Raw genomic sequence first — 20,190 nt, 5'->3', positions numbered from 1 at the left:
TTTGAGCCTATTGAAGTAAATAATTTGTTATCTCTTCCTATACTAAGTGATGTGGCTTCTGTAGGAGAGGGATCGACAAGACAAGATGAAGACCTAGTAGATGATCTTGATGATTGGGGTTGGACTCTTGTGACTCGCCGTAGACGTAGAAAAGTGAGTTCACATAAGGAGTCAACAAAGCAACCGTCAGGGAAAAGATGGTAAGGAGACCCAAAACCAAAACTTTGATCATGTATTCAAAGAAGAAGGAAATAAAGGTGCCCCACTACCAAGAGCTGCGGAGACCCATTACATTAGGAGAATATTTGCCAAATTGGTGTTACACCAAGTTCACATGCGATGGCACAAAAGCTCTATGTTGTAATGTCGATGAAAAAGAAGTGAAAGATTCAACTCCATCATGTCCATCACCAAAAGATGCTCCAAAGTTGTCTCCTGAAGTTGAAAATCCATCATGTCCATCACCAAAAGATGCTCCACAATAATCTCCTGGAGTCGAAAATGCATATATGGCCAAAATAACATTTTCTAACGATGATCTTTTATTTGGTTACACATTTCATAATCGCCCTTTATTTATGGTTGGTTTTGCACGTGAGAAAAGGGTGAATAGAATCCTAGTCGATGGAGGATCTGGAATCAACATTCTTCCAATTCACACAATGAAATAACTTGGGATATCAACAACAGATCTTGCTGATAGTCGCTTGATGATCCAAGGATTCAATCAAGGAGGAGAAAGGTCCATGGGACCGTCAAAATAGACCTTACCATCGGAGAGTTGCAATCAAGTGTGTGGTTCCATGTAATTGATGCAAAGACTTCATATAACATTTTGCTTGGTAGGCCGTGGGTACATGAGAACAAAGTAATCTCATCTACCTACCACCAATGTTTGAAGTATTATGAGGATGGAGTTGCAAAAAGGATTATTGCGGATGATAATCCATTCACTGAAGCTGAAGCTCACTTTGCTGACACAAAGCTTTACTTGAAGAAATATTCCATAAAAGTTGATGAAATTGCATCCGGAGATGTCGAACTCCTTAACAATATGGCTAAAGTAGCGGTCGGTAAGGCAAAAGTCACAAACAAAGAAGATTCAAAGCTTGGCAATTCAAACAAGATGCCTAACGTTATTGAAGTTTTTTCGAGTAAAAAGGTCACACCTATTTTTCGTTATGTCCCAAAGGCAAAGGAGGACAAAGGACACTTTCTCAAGTTGCGAGAAAATGCGCTGAAAGGGTTGACCCTTCCTGTAAGGCGAATTGATACGGTGAAGTCATCCACAAAATTACTTGGGAAGTCTGTGGCTCCTAAGTCATTACTTCACGGAAAATTTGTGGCCCCTAAGTCACCCCTATATGAAGCACTCCCAATGAAGCGTACAGAAGAAGGTTTTGATCCTAATGCTTACATGCTGCTAACAAAAGCTGGATTCGATCCAAACGAACAATCAAAATTGGGGAAGCTTCCATCAGAACCTGCTATGAGGCAACAACGTGAAGGGTTAGGTTACAAACAACCTCCACCTATCCGCATCTCCATAAAAAGGGTAAGCAACAACTACATAACTGTGGAAGATGAGTTTACTAATTCTAACAAAAGGCCTTCTGTCTTTGATGACTTGGAAGCTCAACGAAGAGGATTTCTGTATTTGAGAGGTTAGGGCCATTGAGGAAGAAAAACAAGGTTTGGAGAAATAGCAAGAGTATGCAAGCATATGCTTTACCAAAATCTCAAAATACTCATAAAGACTTTCAAAGTCTAATCCCTTCTACAATGAGGCGACAAATGAACATTGTGGTCTTATGTGGAGAAGTACTAAAGGCAAAGTCGCATGTTGTGGTCTACACCAAGCAACGTGATGAAGATGAAGAAAGTGTTGGCTCTTCATATCATGTCGCTACACAAGATGAAAGGCATATTTTTTTCTCCAATTAAAATTGATAGAGAGTTGGAAAATGTTTCATGGTGTTACCATATATCTTTCAACGATGGAGAACCTCAAGAAGATGAAGATGTTAAAGATGCGCCACCCGAACTTGAAGAAGGAGTAAAGGTGACAATTGATGCATTGAAAGAAATCAACCTTGGAACTGATGAAGATCCAAAACCCACTTATGTGAATGCTTCACTGGCGAGTGAAGAGGAAAAGGCCTACATTGACTTACTCAAATAGTATAAAGATGTATTTGCCTGGAGTTACAAAGAAATGTCTGGATTAGACCCGAAGGTAGCAGTCCATCATCTTGCTGTGAAAAGTGGTGCACGTCCCATCAAGCAAGCTCAACAGCGTTTTAGGCCTGAATTGGTTCCCGTGATCGAAACTGAAATTAACAAGCTTATTGAGGCTGGCTTTATCCGTGAAGTTAAGTACCCCACATGGGTTTCAAGTATTGTCCCTGTGAGGAAGAAGAATGGGCAAATTCGAGTTTGCGTTGACTTTAGGGATCTCACTAATGCATGTCCCAAAGATGAATTTCCATTTCCTATCCCTGAGCTTATGATTGATGCCACTACTGGTATGAGGCGATGTCTTTTATGGATGGTTCATCCGGCTACAATCAGATTCGCATGTCGCCAAAGGATGAAGAGTTGACCGCATTCCGCACTCCTAAGGGAATTTATTGCAACAAAGTAATGCCTTTCGGTTTGAAGAACGCAGGAGCAACATACCAAAGAGCTATGCAAAACATCTTTGATAACATTTTTCACAAAAATGTTGAATGTTATGTTGATGATTTAGTAGTGAAATCAAGAAAAAAAATGTGATCACCTGCAAGACTTGAGGATGGTGTTTGATCTATTACGAAGGTATCAACTTAGAATGAATCCTTTGAAATGTGCCTTTGGAGTTACCTCTAGAAAATTCCTTGGCTTCATTGTATGACATCGAAGAATAGAAATTAATCAAGTAAAAGTAGATGCAATTCTGAAAATGGTAGAGCCAAGAAACATCCATAAATTGAAGAGTCTGCAAGGGAAGCTAGCATATCTTAGGAGATTCATCTCGAATCCAGCAGGAAAGTGTCAACCATTCAGCCGCCTTATGAAAAAGGGCACTCTTTTCGAATGGGACCATGCTTGTAGTAACACCTTTGAGAGCATCAAGTCTTACTTGACAAAACCACCAGTTTTAGCAGCTCCTATTCCTGGAAAGCCATTAATACTTTACATATCAGCTCAAGAAACATCAGTGGGAGCACTCTTAGCCTAAGAGAATGGCAAAAGGAAAGAAAATTCCCTTTACTACTTGAGTAGGATGATGACACCAAATGAGTTAAAGTACTCGCTAATCGAAAATCTATGTTTGGCCTTAGTCTTCTTAATTCAGAAGATGAAACACTACTTTCAAGCTCACGTCGTCAGTCTTATGTCTAAAGCCAACACCATCAAATTTGTGATGTCGAAACATGTCCTCAATGATCGACTAGCAAGATGGTATCTCCAGTTCCAGCAATTTGAAATTGTGTATGTTCCTCAAAAGGCTGTGAAAGGGTAAGCATTGACAGACTTCTTAGCAGACCACCTGATACCTAATGATTGGGAACTCACCGATGAAGTACCTGATGAAGAAGCAATGGTTGTTGAAGTTCAACCGCCTTGGAAGATAATTTTTATGGGGCCTCACATCGCGAAGGAAATGGCGCTGGGGTGATATTTGTCACTTCTCGAGAGGAGATCTTGTCGTATTCCTTCACCTTAAGGCAATATTGCTCCAATAATGTTGCAGAATATAAAGCCTTAATACTTGGGCTTGAAATGGCGGTTGATATAAAGCAATTGCAATTACAAGTTTTAGGAGACTCTGAATTAGTGATCAATCAATTGTTGGGTAGCTATGAAGTCAAAAAGCCAGAATTTCGTCTCTATTATGACTATGCACAAAAATTGATTAGATGGCTCGGAGATGTAACTCTTCAACATGTTCCAAGAAAAGAGAATAAGAAAGTTAATGTTTTAGCTGCTCTGGCTTCAACTTTAACTCTGCATGGTCAAGCACAAATCACTATCTGCCAAAAATGGATAGTACCATCGGATGTGGATGAAGAAAGCAAGTTTGAACATCTTGTAGTTGTCTCACAAGCTGAAATAGTCGATTGAAGCCACACTCTGATTGATTACTTATGTTACAATATACTTCCAGAAGATCCAAAGAGAGATCGAAATTCGTCGTCGTGCTCCTAGGTTTCTTTACTACAAAGATACTCTATATCGAAGATCATTCGATGGAGTCCTCTTGCATTGTTTGGGGGAAGAAGAAGCGATTCAAGTTATGCAAGAACCACATTCTGGAGTTTGTGGATCACATCAATCTGGGCCCAAGTTACACTTTCATATAAAAAGAATGGGGTATTATTGGCCAACAATGAATAAAGATTGCTTGGATTTTGCTCGAAGATGTCAAGCATGCCAATTTCATGCAAGCTTTATGCACCAACCTCCTAATGTATTACATCTGACTGTTGCATCTTGGCCATTTGATGCTTGGGGGCTAGACGTGGTTGGATCACTACCTAAATCTTCTGGTGGTCACTTGTACATCTTGGCTGCAACAAATTACTTCTCAAAATAGGCTAAGGTTGTAGCCCTCAAAAAAATAACGAAGGAAAATGTTGCAAACTTCATCAGGGTGAACATCATCTATCGTTTTGGCATTCCTAGTTATATACTAACAGATAATGGAAAGCCATTCACTAATAAATTTATGGATAAGATCTGCGACCTTTTTGGCTTCAAGCAACGTAATTCATTAATGTATTATGCTGCTGCAAATGGACTAGCTGAACCATTTAACAAGACCTTGTGCAACTTGTTAAAAAAGGTCGTCTCCAAATCTAAAAGGGATTGGCATAATAGAATGGAAGAAGCACTTTGGGCATACCAGATGACTCATCGCATGCCGACTCAAGCAACTCCGTATTCTTTTGTTTTTGGAACTGAAGCAGTCCTTCCACTTGAACGACAAATACCGTCATTGAGGCTTGCCATCCAAGAGGGACTTACTGAAGAAGAAAATGCTTGTATGCGCCTTGAAGAGTTAAAAATCTCTTGATGAGAAAAGGTTGGAAGCTCAACAAAGTCTTGAGTGCTATCAAGCTCGTCTTTCTCGTGCTTTCAATAAAAACATTCGCCTAAGATTTTTCCAAGTCGGTGTTCAAGTCCTTGCGGTAAGAAGACCAATTATCATATCTCATCAATCGAAAAGCAAGTTCACATCAAAATGGGATGGACCATATGTCATTCAAGAAGTCTATTCAAGTGGAGCTTACAAAATTGTGGATGCAGACGGCTTGCAGATTGGTCCCATCAATGAAAAATTCTTGAAGAAGTACTATCCTTGAAGCGGCGACATACTCCTGGCCCGCAAGAGTATAAACTGTGTACGGATCCCAAAAAAAATGTCTGCTAGGTTGAAAATCTCGAAAGAGGCAGCCTAGGCAAAAGTTAGGACACAAAAATAATAACTAAAAAAAAATCACTCTCTGAACTACGTAATGACTTGATCCTCTTCACTGAGGTACGTAGGCAGCTTAGAGTATTATTACTCTAGGTTCAGTCATAAAATAAATAATAATAATAATAATAATAATAATAATACTAATAATTAAAACAAAAACGTCGCCATGTGAATATCATGCTAATTCTTTCAAATGAAAATTCAAGCACCCAGATTTTGAGCTGACTTTGAAGACAAATTTGTATTAATCCGTAAATTCAATAGACGTGATTTTTATACGGATTCAAGATCTCAAAGTCGTCTTTCCAACAAAAAAAATAAGCTCATTATTCCGGCACTCCTACTCTACGTTATGAATTTTCTTCCTCATGTGCACAAAGCTGAAGAAAGCTGAAAATTCAAACACCCAGATTTTGAGCTGATTTTGAAGAACAATTTGTATTAATCCGTAAATCCTATAGATGTGATTTTCATATGGATTGAAGATCTCAAAGTCATCTTTCCAACAAAAAAAGAAGCTCATTATTCCGGCGCTTCTACTCCACGTTATGAATTTTCTTCCTCATGTGCGCAAAGCTGAAGAAAGATGAAAATTCAAGCACGTGGATTTCGAGCTGACTTTGGAGACAAATCTGTATTAATCCGTAAATCCTATGGACGTGATTTTTATATAGATTGAAGATCTCAATGTTATATTTCCAACAAAAAAAGAAGCTCATTATTCCGGTGCTCCTACTCCACGTTATGAATTTTCTTTCTCATGTGCGTAAAACTGTAGAAAGCTGAAAAGTTAACGTTTTGTTACTATTCTCATATAAACGCTAGCTTATAGAGTCTTTTTTTTTAATAAGGAAAGGGGGCTCGTGAAAAGAAATAATCAAAATTCAAGAGGAGAAAATTCTTATTGAAATAAAAGTCACTATTTTATTACTTCAAAAAAAGAACCACTACACCATAATGAGCGATTTAGAAAATCCTAAGCAAATAAATAAAAAAAAATCAAACTACGGAAAAAGTTTGAAGCTTATGATTTCTTGGCGACTTTTCTCAACTACCCCTTCTAGCTTGGCTAGTCTCTCAACTTCATCGTTAGGCATCACATTATTTGCCTCAATGGTATAAATCTCGCCCTCCGTAATGGTAACATTCTCTTGACTTTTGGACAACTTCTCTTGATATTTGTTAATGAGCGTGCTGACCTTTTTTTTCTTGGAAGTCATGGCTTTTAAGTATTTCTCCACATCTGCTAGAGTTGCTTGAAGTTTATCCATGGATCCATCCAACTTTTCATGTGCCAGCTTTGCACCATCGAGACGGCATTGCGCATCAGAGAGGGCCTTTTCATGTGATTCTTTAGTCATCTTTGATAATCTTAAAGTATCATACTCTACGTACGACTTGAAGAAATTCTCGACAAGATCCTCCAAAGAAGAGATATCAAGTGTGGTTCGTTATCGAAGCTGCAACTGCAAAAAAAAAAGGATATTTCATGTGTGATTCTTCATCAAAGCAACAACTCTAAAAGAAGATTCTCCGCGCCGCAATTGTAGAAGAAGATGTACTAAGTGTGGTTCATTGCAAAGTCGTAATTGGAAAAGAAGAGGCACCAAGTCTGGTTCATCATCAAAGTTGAAACTACAAAAGAAGAGATATCAAGTGTGGTTCGTCGACATAGCCACAACTGCAAAAGAAGAGACACCAAGTGTGGTTCGTCATCAAAGCTGAAACTACAAAAGAAGAGATATCAAGTGTAGTTCGTCGTCGAAGCCTCTGCATAAAAAAAAGATATTTCATGTGTGGTTCTTCATCAAGGCCACAACTCTAAAAGAAGATGCTACACGCCGCAATTGTAGAAGAAGATGTACTAAGAGTGGTTCATCGCTAAAGTCGCAATTGCAAAAGAAGAGGCACCAAGTGTGGTTCATCATCAAAGTAGAAAGTACAAAAGTAGATGCATCGAGTGTGACCGCAAATGTAAAATTAGATGTACCAAGTGTGGTTCGTTGTCAAAGCCGCAGTTACAAAAGAAGATGCACGAAGTGTGGTTCATCTCCACCAAAGCCACAATCTCTAAAATATTACACCAAGTATGATTCGTCGTCAAAATCGCAACTACAAACAAAGATGCATCAAGTGGTTCCTTGTCAATTATGGATTACCCCTCATTTTTTTATGGTATGATATTCAGGCTATTTTTGATCCCTCGTAAACCTACAAAAAAAAAAAAAAGGAAAAGTGATGTGTCTCAGGGTGCAAATTGCACGAAGCTTCAAATCGGCATGGGAAAAATTGTGGCATATGCTCTTGTGATCGTCATGATGAATGTGGTCATATATATTGACTTAAGAGATTGTTGTTCTTTCTCCATATAGATGATGACAAAATTCTCAATCAATACAGAAATCAATATGCGGCTCTTCGGCGAAGATGCAGAGAAGTAAACTCATGAAGACTTAAGAGTCTATTTTCTATAGAATCAAGTCGCTCTCCATTCGAGCTCTCCAACGCCAAAATACAAACGTTTTTGTGAGACTCCACAAATCTGCAAAACAATAATGACAGAATTGAAGACCAATTTCAAAAATTAATTCTTGTCAATCCATGAAGAGTTTTACCTTGATTGTTGGATATGTCATACACTTTGATGTCTAGTTTTTATAGAATCAAGTCGTTTGTCATTTAGAATCTTCTGCACCAAGATTGAGCGTTTTGGCGAGATTGCATAGGGCTATAAAAAAAAATAGACAGATTTGATAGCAGACTTCAAAAAATTGATTCCCATCAATTCAGAAGGGTTTTGATTTTGAATTTTGGATATGTCGTAGTCCTCTGAGTCTAGTTTCTGGAACATCAAACGAATCATGATTTCGACGTTTCTACAACATGTTATGAATTTTCTAGCGCAGATCTGTTGTACTGAAAAATAGTGACGAAAATTGAGTTTGATATGCGTCAAGTTGACAATCAACCATTGTTATAGCACGTGTATTTATAGAAATCAAAAGTACATAAATTGTGTTCCTACAAATTATGGAAAAACCATATTTCAAACAAAATTATGGTAAATTTTCCTAGGAACCAAATTATGGTAAGTTTTTATAGGAACATAACCAAGTTACGAAAAAATTCCATTGGAATCAAATATGGAAAGTTTTGAAAGACTCCAAATATATATATATATATATATATATATATATATATGTATGTATGTATGTATATTTCACGAGTACTTCAAGCCTTGTTTTTATAGGTTCGACAAGTTGGACACCGCAACAAGCCTCGAAGCAGGGGGCATTTGTAGACAGTGAAATTTTATTGATAAATTCATACTAAATTTGGATTAAATCTTAAATTCATGATATGTTGACCAAGTCAAATTACTGGTTAATAAAGTCGGATTAATGTTTAAGTCAAAATTATATGACTTAAATCAAGTCCAAATTACATTTGGGTCAGTCCATTAAGTTGACAAGATGAGCCCAACTCATGTTCTTCAAGCCCAGGGGTCAAAATTGCTCGGACCAAAATACCCCTAAAGCCCTAGCTCAAGCCTATATAAAAAGGTCTTCATAAGACCAAAAGGGGAGAGACACCCATACATTCACACAAAAATACATAATTGCTCTTCAGTGGTGATCTGCAAGTCATCCGCATACAAAGAAGTCTTCGCTCCAAGTATTGAGCCGCAAGTATTCCGCCAAATCAAGAACATCTGTGAAGAGAAGAATCAGGGGATTACATATCTCTTTAAGAGATTTTATAAGATTGTAACCTTCGCATTAATTCAAATACAAATATTATTGTTTGCTAGCTATTTTTCCTTTCTTGTTTACTGTATTTCAGGGTTGAAACTTTAGACGCTTACAGATTGTGCCTGGTATATATATCTTGAATAATTTATATCAGATTTAAAAATAAATAAATAAATAAATAAATAGAAGACACATTGATTATATCAAATTTGTGGATGAAATAAAATAAAAACAAATCTAATTTCATATTTTAAATGAAATGAATCGGCAATATTATAATAATTAGATTTTATGGTAAAAAGATTCATCTATTTCTCTCTACCATACTATGTAGAAATTAGATTGTAGTTGTAAAGTTCCTCCTGGAATAAAATAAAGTTAAATATTGCATTTAATTTGGATCTATAGATCAATCTACAATATTATCTTGATATATGTGAATATCAATTTCATTTTATGGGATATTACATGTAATTCCATTTATTTGCCATATCTATATGTTCTGATCAATCCAAATTATCCTTGATAATATTGTAGATTGATCTATAAATTCGATTGTAAGCAAAAGGATTCTTTTCATAATCCCAATACATTTTGTATGCATATACTAGAAAAACATGATGAAAATAAAAGATTATGTCCAATTTGAAACGATCTTAATTGATCCCAAGAAATTTGATATATTTTTTTCCGCCTCAATAAATTCTTCTTCACAATGAATTGTGATGTCTTTCAACGAAATTGCAAGTCTCTTCATTTTATCTTATTTGTGGTGCAAATTTTTCTGAAATGTAGCTAGTTATTACGTAGTGATTATGATCGATTCAATAGAAAAGGAATATGTAACGACCTGATTCTGTCGTTAGGAAAAAGCCAATGGAGAAAGAATTGGGGTCAGAAAACTTTTTTGTAGTAACTTGAGATTTCCCAATCTAGTCTAGATTTGGACAAAATCGGAGTCTTTGAGGTGTAGGGAAATCTGGTAACAATCGGGTGAAGTATTTGTGTTTTTGATTTTATGAGGGGATAATTTGTTAAGGAATTCATACGACTTTACGGAATTGAATTCGGGCGAGTAGAACTCCCGAAATTGATCTTAGCGTAAAGGGTATTTTTCTGAGCATCGTTGGTTAGAGGTGTGTTGTGAAATGAGAATCTTAGAGTTCTTGAAATAACTCTCTGTCTCGCGTAACCCGCTTTGGCGTTGGGTTTTGCCGCTCTAGCGCGGGGTGACTGTGGCGGGCTAGACGCGAATTAAAGTCGTTAATGAACCCCTAAACGACCTCATTATACACTTTTTGACTTTTAAAGCTAAGGAACAAACCTCATGTGACTCCCACTCATTCTTCACCATTCTTGAGGCTAAAGATAAGTTTTTCACTCCTTGAATCCGTTTTTCGATCCGTAGAACGTAATAGAATTGGTGAATATTGATGGGGGAGGGTTTTGTTATAGATTTTATGGTGGAAACAACCCTAAATTGGATAATTGGGATCATGGGTATGATCTAGGGTTCATAGAATTGTTAGTAATCCGGGTAATTAATGATTATTTATTGATTCCCGTATTATATTGATTGTTTATAGACCAAAAACAAGCGGAACGAATCCGGAAAGGGAAAGATCAAGGTTCTTAGGGTTTCAAGCTTGTTTTGAGGTAGGTGATGGTTGTGATTTCATGTTGGTGTGATATATGTTTGTAATTTTTTCATTATAATGCATGTTGTATGTAAATGTTGCATTATTGATCACCCTAATCATAAATGAGGATAATTGAATAATTGTATGTCATGAATCACCTCTTGTTGTATGATTGTGAGAATATACATTGTGATTGTGGTTTGTTGAATGGATCGGTTGCCACGTTCCAACATAAACATGGGATCGGTTGCCACGTTCCGGCATAAACATGGGATCGGTTGCCACGTTTTGGCATAAACATGGGATCGGCTACCACGTTCCGGCACACTAACTTGGATCGGGTACCACGAACCGGTATGCTAACAGTTTGGGTTTGGGTTCCATGAGAGGACCATTGAATTGGGTTCCGTTAGAGGACCATTGAATTGTGTTGTGTATCTACTTGTGATGATTACGTTTATATGGAAGACTATATGTTGCTCTAAATTGATAACCAATGTGTATTATTGAGAACGTGTGATGCTACATTGATTCTGAAAAGATGACTAATATTGTATATGTTCGGTATATGCCTGTTTTATAATGTTGTGGCTACTTGTACATGTTTCACTTATTGGGATAGCCGCGTGATCCTACCAGTACACTGTGGTTGTGTACTGATACTGCACTTGCTTGTTCTTTGTTGAGTACAGGGCATCTTCAGGCGGTTATTGATAGACCTCAGCTAGGTGACTATTGAGCGTGACTGGATTCAAGGGTGAGCCAGTTCTTTCAGACTGCCATGGATCTTTCTTGTTTAAGTCCACTCTTTTCGGACTCAGACTATTTGTTTAAGGTGTTTATTTAGTTTCGGGGTTGTACCCCTTGTTCTTAGACTTGTCGTTAGTAGAGTTTTGGTACATTGTCTTTCAGGTTCTAGGGGTTGTTCTTCCGCATTAGTTTGGTTAGTTGTTTGTTAAAACCTTGGAGTTTATGGGGACTTCATTTTTATAGTGATTTAAACCTACTTCCGTATCTTTAAATGCCTTGGTTTTCATAAAATTTGTTTGTTTGGGTTGTCGTAAAGGTTCTCCCACCGGAGGGTTGTGTGGGTGCCAATCATGATGGTCTGAGTCATGACAAAATAATTAGTACTTTTTGTTGGAGATTTTCAAGAAAAAATCACCGCATATTCCTCCGATTCTTTATAAAAGTTATTAAGTCCATTGGAATAAAAGTTATAAGAAAATATTCAATGAAAACTCAAAAAAAAAAAATTAAAGAAGAACAAACAAGTTCATATAAAAAGAATGTAACAAATATTTTGAAATAAGCTATACTAACTTAATGCCTAAAATATGGATCGATTCATAAATTTTTCTTCCTTTTCTTTTATCACATTTCACCCAAAGTTCGAAAGGAGTAGTGCACCAACCGCTAGTTCTCATTAAAATTCTTTTGAGGCACAGCAATTGATCGATTGAACAGGCAGGGCAAACCATTATTTAGGTTTTGATCACATCTTCTTTAAAAATTCAAAACTCTTCTTTGTGGAGATAAATACAAAAATATCAAGTTGATGGTTATTTAAAAGGATTCATTGTCCTTCTATCAAATATTTTGTGTTTCCTTCATATTCGAGTTTAAATATCCATAAATGCATTGTTTGCTTAGTTTCTTATAATGTTCTAGTCATAGCTCTCATAAAAAGTAATTATCATATTCCACTCGACCTTAGGAAATTCATTAGAGGAATGTTTTTTTTATAAAAATTATTAGTTCTAGCATATTTTTATAACGGTTCTTCAAATTAATAGTGAGAGAAAGGTGAGAATGATGTCAAGTCATCATGTTCAATATGTCTTGAGCATCACACTTGCTACAACAAATGGGACATAAGGTCACAATTCTGTAAGGACGAACTAACGTTACAAAAGTCAATTATTGTGTAATTATTCGATATTGCGCAATTTTCTTCATTTCATTATGTATATAATCCAAAACTTATTTGCAGTTATGATTATACACAAAAGATTATTTTTCCACTCTCTTTTGTCTATGGTCTCTTAACCACATGAGGTGNTATATATATGGCATGTCATGTGGAAAGTTAAATTTAAAAATTGACAAAAAAGAAAGAAATATTCTTTAATGTCACGAAACAAACTAAGAAAAGCAAGACAAATTACTTGAAAGATGCAACATAATTTATTTATTTTTTAAATGCTTAAAATAATTCTATTATTACTGAAAAATGAGGTCTCTCAAATTTGAGGGCCTAAGTCAGATGCCTCATTTTTAAAGGGCATCAAATCGCCCTTGTGCTTCACTAGTCTTCTTTCCTTTCTTGACGATGAAGTAAAACAAGCTTATGAGCTTATTACCTTAGGTAGAAACAAGTTGATAGGATCCTTTTTTTTACAATCTTATGTCCACCCCACCCCCATATGGCAACATGGGAAAAAAAAAGCAACGAAATGAAATCATGCAATACAACACTATGAATGATACCAAGTAAAACCCATAAAATTACCCCTTATAGAAGATAAATAAACGCTACATAATTTTATTGCAACGGAATTTATGACTATAATATGACTATCCTGTGGACCACTCTTGTTTTGTCCCCTCTATTAGAAAGAAAGAAATGGTACAATAATTAGAAGGTTTGGGGTATATAAACTATACAAATTGATGATGATTTATCATCAAGAAGAATGATCGGAACAAATTATTCATTTAAGTTCAAGATTTCTCATTTTTTTTTCTTTTCGAATTAAAAAAGGAGAGTGTGTACGGAGAAATGTCAAGAAGATATTGGAATAAATTTGAAAGAGATGATAGAGGTAGGAGTTCCTTTTGGCCATGATACTAGAAAATGAAATCCCAAAATAGTGCCTTATATATTTACAAAGCTCAACGGAATTCATATTACAAGTCTGTCCTATGAAAAATATCAGTAAAGATCCATATCAAAAGTGAAAAACATTCATAGTTATAGTAATGTTGATTATTTATTCGGCCTTAAAAGATATTCAAAAGCATAAGTCAGAAAACACAATATGTGCTCCCATTGCATCCATTTTTTTCTCCTATTTCTCCCACCTCTGTAGTCTCTTTCTTAAACCTATAATTGTTAAACATTTCTAGCTATATTATTATATCTTATAAAACAAAAATCTATGTGAATATATACATGTTGGAACAGAAGAAAAATAAGGATGGTGGAAAACGTATTTTTAAATTTCAGAGCAAATGCGAACTTGGTAGGTAGATTTCTGAATTTCCAGTATGTATATATATCAAGAATTTTCTAATCTTATAGGTGACAGACGTCAAAGTTGTTGTATTTAATTTGATTTTGTAGAAGACTTGGCTGAGGAAAAATTAAATAAATTATTAGTATAATCAAGAACTGGAATTTCATCAATCTCAAAACATGAACACCATTCTGTTTTTTTTCGTTTACGTAAATGTTTCAATCGCATCTTGTAGCTCCATAGACAAGCACCATAAAATGCTAAAACTACATAAAAGCATAGCAGTTTGATCTGAATAGTATCTAAAGGTTTCAACTAAACTTAAACTTGGCGGAATGCATGGTCGCACAGGCTCCCATTGTCCTGCAGAGGGGTTTGCTTGATTCTTGACAGTGTAACAAACAATTTTCAACTGCGCCAAGATAAGATCTCTGAAAAATATTGAGTAGATTGATAAACCTGATATCGAACAACTGCATACTAAACACATTTGATATAACCCTTAATCTTCCTGTGCCTGTTTTTCTTTTCTTTGGGGTCGAGATCCTCTCAATCCCTTTGGACTTCCATTCCATGTCTCTGTAAACAAGTCTTTGTACTTCTCTAGTAAGCGATCCTTCTGATCAAGATAGCCTTGCACCTCATATGTATCAGCTACTTTCTGTACAATGGACTTATCAGGAGGTTTCCGATCAAATGCTTCTAAGCCTTTGAATAGCTTAATAAGATCCTCAAGCATATGATTACGATAATATACAGAAATCATAAGACTACATAACCGCCAGGGCACAGAATGCAGATCAGAACCGATTTTCTTGTTCCAAAACTCATGTGCCTCTTTTGCTCTGTGATCCATATCCAGTGCTTTAATTAACTGTTCATATGTCCCCATTGTATTTCCCTGACCCTTGCTTAACATCCACTTAATAACCTGAACAATTCTATGCCATTGTTGCTCTTTCTCTAGTTTGAGCAATACCTGCTTTAGGGATCCAATGGGGAAATTCCGCTCCCATGCAACCCAAGCATCAAGTGCACCATATACAGCTTCCTTACTATCCTTTAGATCAAGAAGTGTATTTACAAGAAAGCTAATCTTGTCCTTCCTTGAGACATTTTCTCCTACTTGGGGCTTGGAGTTGCCTCCAATGGGTTTTCCTGCGAGGGAAGAGAGAGATTTATAGCCAAATCGATCACCTAAGGACCCCGTTGTCTCTGCATCACCCCTGTTGGAGATTGAATAGCGCACATCTGTACTGTAACTGCAAGTGAGTATGGAAGTTCTATTCACTGTAAGTTGACTGATTTGTCTAGCCAGTCTTGTAATTATTGCTAATTTGGACATCATATGTAGCCTGGCACTCATGTAAAAACAACAAGGTATCAATGCATGAATTATCAGAGTAGAAATTTTCAGGACATAATTTGCATTGCCACAACAGTAAAGCACCAGTTATCTTAAACAGTAAGCTCCAACACTTGAAAATTGACAAAACAACAAAAGATAATGTCTAGCTGTTAGTAAATACCTAGACTCAAAAGCAAACATCACAGTGCAATCACAACTTCTATGCACAAAAAGTTGGACTTTGACCCATACCGAAGATAATTCGCCAAACTACAACTGGGAGAGTGGCGTTTTTTGAAGTGCCAGTACATTATGAACCCAACACTTGGAACCTTGCAAGTTATGGCCAACAGAGAAGAGGGGGGACTCCATTCCATCAGCATGAAATAAGAACATGTGGTAGAAGGGCTAGCTAATATCTTTCCCTGGGAGCAGTGTAAGTAATGTCAGACTATTGGGAAATGGGCAATTAATACTTTGATATGTCATCTAAAGTGTGTAGGGTAATTGAGAATGAATACTAAATTCTGTACTCTATACCAATTGGAGAACTGATTTTGCAGTTGACAGAGCGGTGGGATTGAATTAATTGACACTCATCCTTCTTTCCATATGAATAAATGCTGCTATTTTGTGCTTTATCAACATTGTCTAGAAGCTGTACGTTCTTGATATCTTTTTTGATATCTATATGGGGCTACTTGTCTCTGTTTCTGCATATTCAAGAAAATCTCTACACACAGAATATTAGTGATCTGACTCTGTTGTTAGAGTTATATGACATTCAACTCAAGCTAGAGGAGGAAGTTCCTGTGAACTATTTCAATAGGTCTCCTACTCTCTTTTTGATCTTGAGAGTGCATATGATATGATATATATAGGGTTTGTTAATTATTATCTATCAACATCCCGCACTTAAGCCTTTGTTCTTCCTAGAGCAAGGCAAACTCAATACAGAATAAGTTCAATCCATCTTTAAACTCCGAAGATAACCAAGCCAAAATTTCAATTAGGGTTAGAACATACCAACGACTTTGGTTGATACCAACAATTAGTCTACGTGCATATGAATCATTACAAACTTCCCCATATTTTAAAATCAAAATTTTTAAGATTTTAAAACTACCACAATAATCAAGTTGACATCTCAACCTCAAGAATTAACTCCTTTCACTTGCTCAAGTGCCCTTAATTAAGAAGTTCAGTAACTTTTCTCCTTCCTAACTCATGTGCCCTCACCAACAATCAAAAGAAAGTCGCAATCACTCACAACATAACCAATCTCTTTTTCAGAATCTCACAATATGACCAATGTATTACAAGGAACATGAAAGATAGAAAGAATTCACTCACACTCACAAAACATTCAAATGTAACAAGTAATGTAGGAAACTCAGTCTAAGATCAACTAGGACTTGAATAGGGTTGTAATGTGGGGAGCATGGTAGGAAAAATATGGATAAAAGTGACTCAAAATTCCCTTAAGCACCACCAATACTTGAACTAGTTCTTCTTATGTAGCAAAAATGCCTTCTTTTTTCGAGCTTCGATTATTCTACTCAAGCCTAAAACTCAATCACTCACCTCCATACTTGGAATTATGTGCATTCATCCAAGTTTTTAAAGTGCTCTAGGGAATAGGATAAAAATGACATATTAACAAATATCAAAAGGTTAAGGGTTAAAAAATGGATGCCAACAAAAAGGATAAAAGGCTCAAACGGGGTGACTAGGGTAAAAATAATGTAAGATAAGCATATTTAGGTTCTAGCAATTCAATAAAGGCCCTTTTTCATTGCTTAAACAACGTAATACCCAAAATTTCACCTTGAAAAACAATTCTAGACCACAAATGTGTGCAAATGAATTTTCCAAATAAACCTCACCTGACATGACACATGAATTATTCAGGACGAATCAATTCTAACTCCCAACAAGAACAATTGAGGCAAATAAATACAATACCAATCAGTGAGCAGTGAGTCAAAACATGATCCTAAGAGTCACTAACAACATCATTTTTGTCAATGACTCAATTCAATTCAAGAGTCTACACAAAAAAACATGGGGAGTTTATTTAACTCATATTCAAAAGTCTAACTATGTTCGTATCAAACAAGTCACGAGATAGCTAGAGAGGGAGATTCAACACCAAAGCTTTTCTTTTTATTTAGGTGGAATGACCTAAAAAAGACCCTTGTACTTGGTTCTGTTTGTAAGTTGGACCCTTGTACTTTCGACTTTGCCAATTGAACCCTTAAACTCACTGAAACACAATATGTTAAATATTGACCAAACATATGTGNTGGAGCGGAGTGTTGGCCAGTCAAGAACTCACATGTTCAAAAATTGCATGTTGCGGAGATGAGGATGTTGAGATGGATGTGTGGGCACACTAGGAGCGATAAGATTAGGAATGAGGTTATCCGGGAGAAGGTGGGAGTGGCCCCTGTGGTGGACAAGCTGAGGGAAGCGAGACTGAGATGGTTTGGGCATGTGAAGAGGCGGTGCGCAGACGCTCCAGTGAGGAGGTGCGAGGGGCTGGTGGTAGAGGGTACGCGGAGGGGTAGAGGTAGGCCTAGGAAGTATTGGGGAGAGGTGATTAGACAGGACTTGGCTCAGCTTCACATCACCGAGGACATGACTCTAGATAGGAAGGAGTGGAGGTCGCGTATTAAGGTTGAAGGTTAGTAGGGTTAGCGGGTTGTCTTTCCTTGTGAGGGTATGGGTTGGTAGTGTTTGTAGTAGTCCTAGCCTGGCACTTGTAGTTCTTGTCTGTGATCCTATAGTCATATGTTGTTTACTGCGCTTCGCTTCTCACAGTATTTTCTGGATGTTATTGTCTCCGTTGTTGAGTATGCCCTTTTTTTCTTATTGGATGTTATGTTATATATAATGTTTCCTCTTCTCTTGCTTGGTTTGGATGTACTTGAGCCGAGGGTCCACCGGAAACAGCCTCTCTACCTCCACGAGGTAGTGGTAAGGTCTGCGTACACTTTACCCTCCCCAGACCCCACTTTGTGGGATTTCACTGGGTATGTTGTTGTTGTTGTTGTTGTTGTTTCAATGAGTTTAAGGATCCAATTGACAAAGTCACGAGTATAAGGGTTCAACTTACAAACGGAGCCAAGTACAAGGACCTCCCAGGTCATTCAGCCTTTTATTTATTTCTAACTACTAATTAATTCCTGAAAACACCTGGTTAAAAAATAAAAGATGTTCTTGAGGAAAGAACTGTGGCTTAACGAAACCCAAGAACCTTATTACTATCTAATCGCCTCACCGTACCTAAGGTTGTGGATTATTTCCTCCCAGGATAAAACGAATATACATATTTAAGAAATAACGGTACCTCACACTTCAAAAACTTCAGCGAATTCAAAAGTCAGCAATGAAATCACACAAACTCTACTTTGTTTGTAAGAAAATGTATGCAAAAGAAGGAGAAAAGTCAATAATGAAAACTGATAGGAAATCTCTCTATTTATAGTCAATGATGGGTTTGAACTCACATGTTTAGAACAGACTCATCATTTTAGAAAAGGCATGGTATCTTTTGGGAAAGGAAATGTCTATTCGCAAATTAATTAATTAATCACATCATTTGTCAAAACTGAAGCTGATAATGACGGTGCTAGGGGAACCCTCTACTTAACCCTTAAGAGCCAAAGAATGTGTTTTCTAATATAAGCACAAAACTTTTCCTAGAAATGACTTTTCATTTTCCCCTCATTTAGTTCCCCACATTTCCCATTCACACCTTATTTAAACCCAACACAAGATAGCGGTCACACAATGTGATCAACCTCTTCTCCAAAAACAAAATTAGAATGTGGTTTCTAATATAAGCACAAAACTTTTCCTCTCTTCTACCGATGAGTGAGAAATGATTTTTCATTTTTCCCCTCACTTAGTTCCCCACATTTCCCATTCACCCCTTATTTAAACCTAACACAAGATAGCAATCACACAATGTGATTAACCTCCTCTCCAAAAACAAAATTAGAATGTGTTTTTAAATATAAGCACAAAACTTTTCCTCTCTTCTACTAATGAGTGAGAAATGACTTTTCATTTTCCCCTCACTTAGTTCCCCACATTTGTCTTTCACACCTTATTTAAACCCAACACAAGATAGCAGTCACACAATGTGATTAACCTCCTCTTCAAAAAAAAAATAGTCGCCAGAGACGGTCACATTTTCATTTTTAAGATGACAGACATTCAATACAATGCCAAAAGACTGCTTATCTGAATTGTGGAAAATTTTCATTTTGAGGACCAACCCAAAACCACCCAACACTTGCTTATAATCAACCCCTCGTGTATCTTGGTTACTCAGACTTCACTAACGACTGAACTTATCACTCAAACAATTCGTCAAACACCTTACCTGCATAATACAGTTAAGTGTATCGCAACCAATACTAACAACGCGGTGGCCCCTCCCAATTACGTGGGAATTATAGTTCAGGTATCAACGACACAAATATGAGAACATGAACCACAATCTTCTCTATTAATCGCAAAACAATTTCAATTCACAGGGGTCAGGGATGTTGCGAGACAGAAGGGAAAATGCAAGAGAGAAAACAGGAAGGAGAGAGAAGAAGAGAGATAAAACAGTACCAGGTGGTCGCCGGCAACCGGCAGTGGACTGAAGTGACCGGAGGTGTTGCGTGCTGTGGTGTGGTGTCAAGAAAGCAAGTTAACAAAGAAAGGAAAAGTGCGGCAACACTGTAATCTG

The 20,190-nt window shown here is 36.8% G+C and overlaps 1 protein-coding gene across 1 annotated transcript; it reads right to left on the bottom strand.

Moving 5' to 3' along the window:
• Nucleotides 1–14,212: 14,212 nt before the first annotated feature.
• Nucleotides 14,213–20,190, bottom strand: LOC125856976 (pentatricopeptide repeat-containing protein At4g18975, chloroplastic). The gene is made up of 2 exons (XM_049536638.1): nt 20,073–20,190; nt 14,213–15,450 (listed from the first exon to the last, which is right to left on the bottom strand). Exon 2 carries the CDS (start codon nt 15,441–15,443, stop codon nt 14,598–14,600), a length of 846 nt encoding a protein of 281 aa, XP_049392595.1. The 5' UTR covers nt 15,444–15,450; nt 20,073–20,190; the 3' UTR covers nt 14,213–14,597.

The sequence above is a fragment of the Solanum stenotomum genome, chromosome 2, assembly GCF_019186545.1.
Source record: "Solanum stenotomum isolate F172 chromosome 2, ASM1918654v1, whole genome shotgun sequence".
Taxonomy (NCBI): Eukaryota; Viridiplantae; Streptophyta; class Magnoliopsida; order Solanales; family Solanaceae; genus Solanum; species Solanum stenotomum.
Note: the sequence above shows the minus strand (reverse complement) of the source record. Positions and strands in the feature narration are given on the sequence as shown.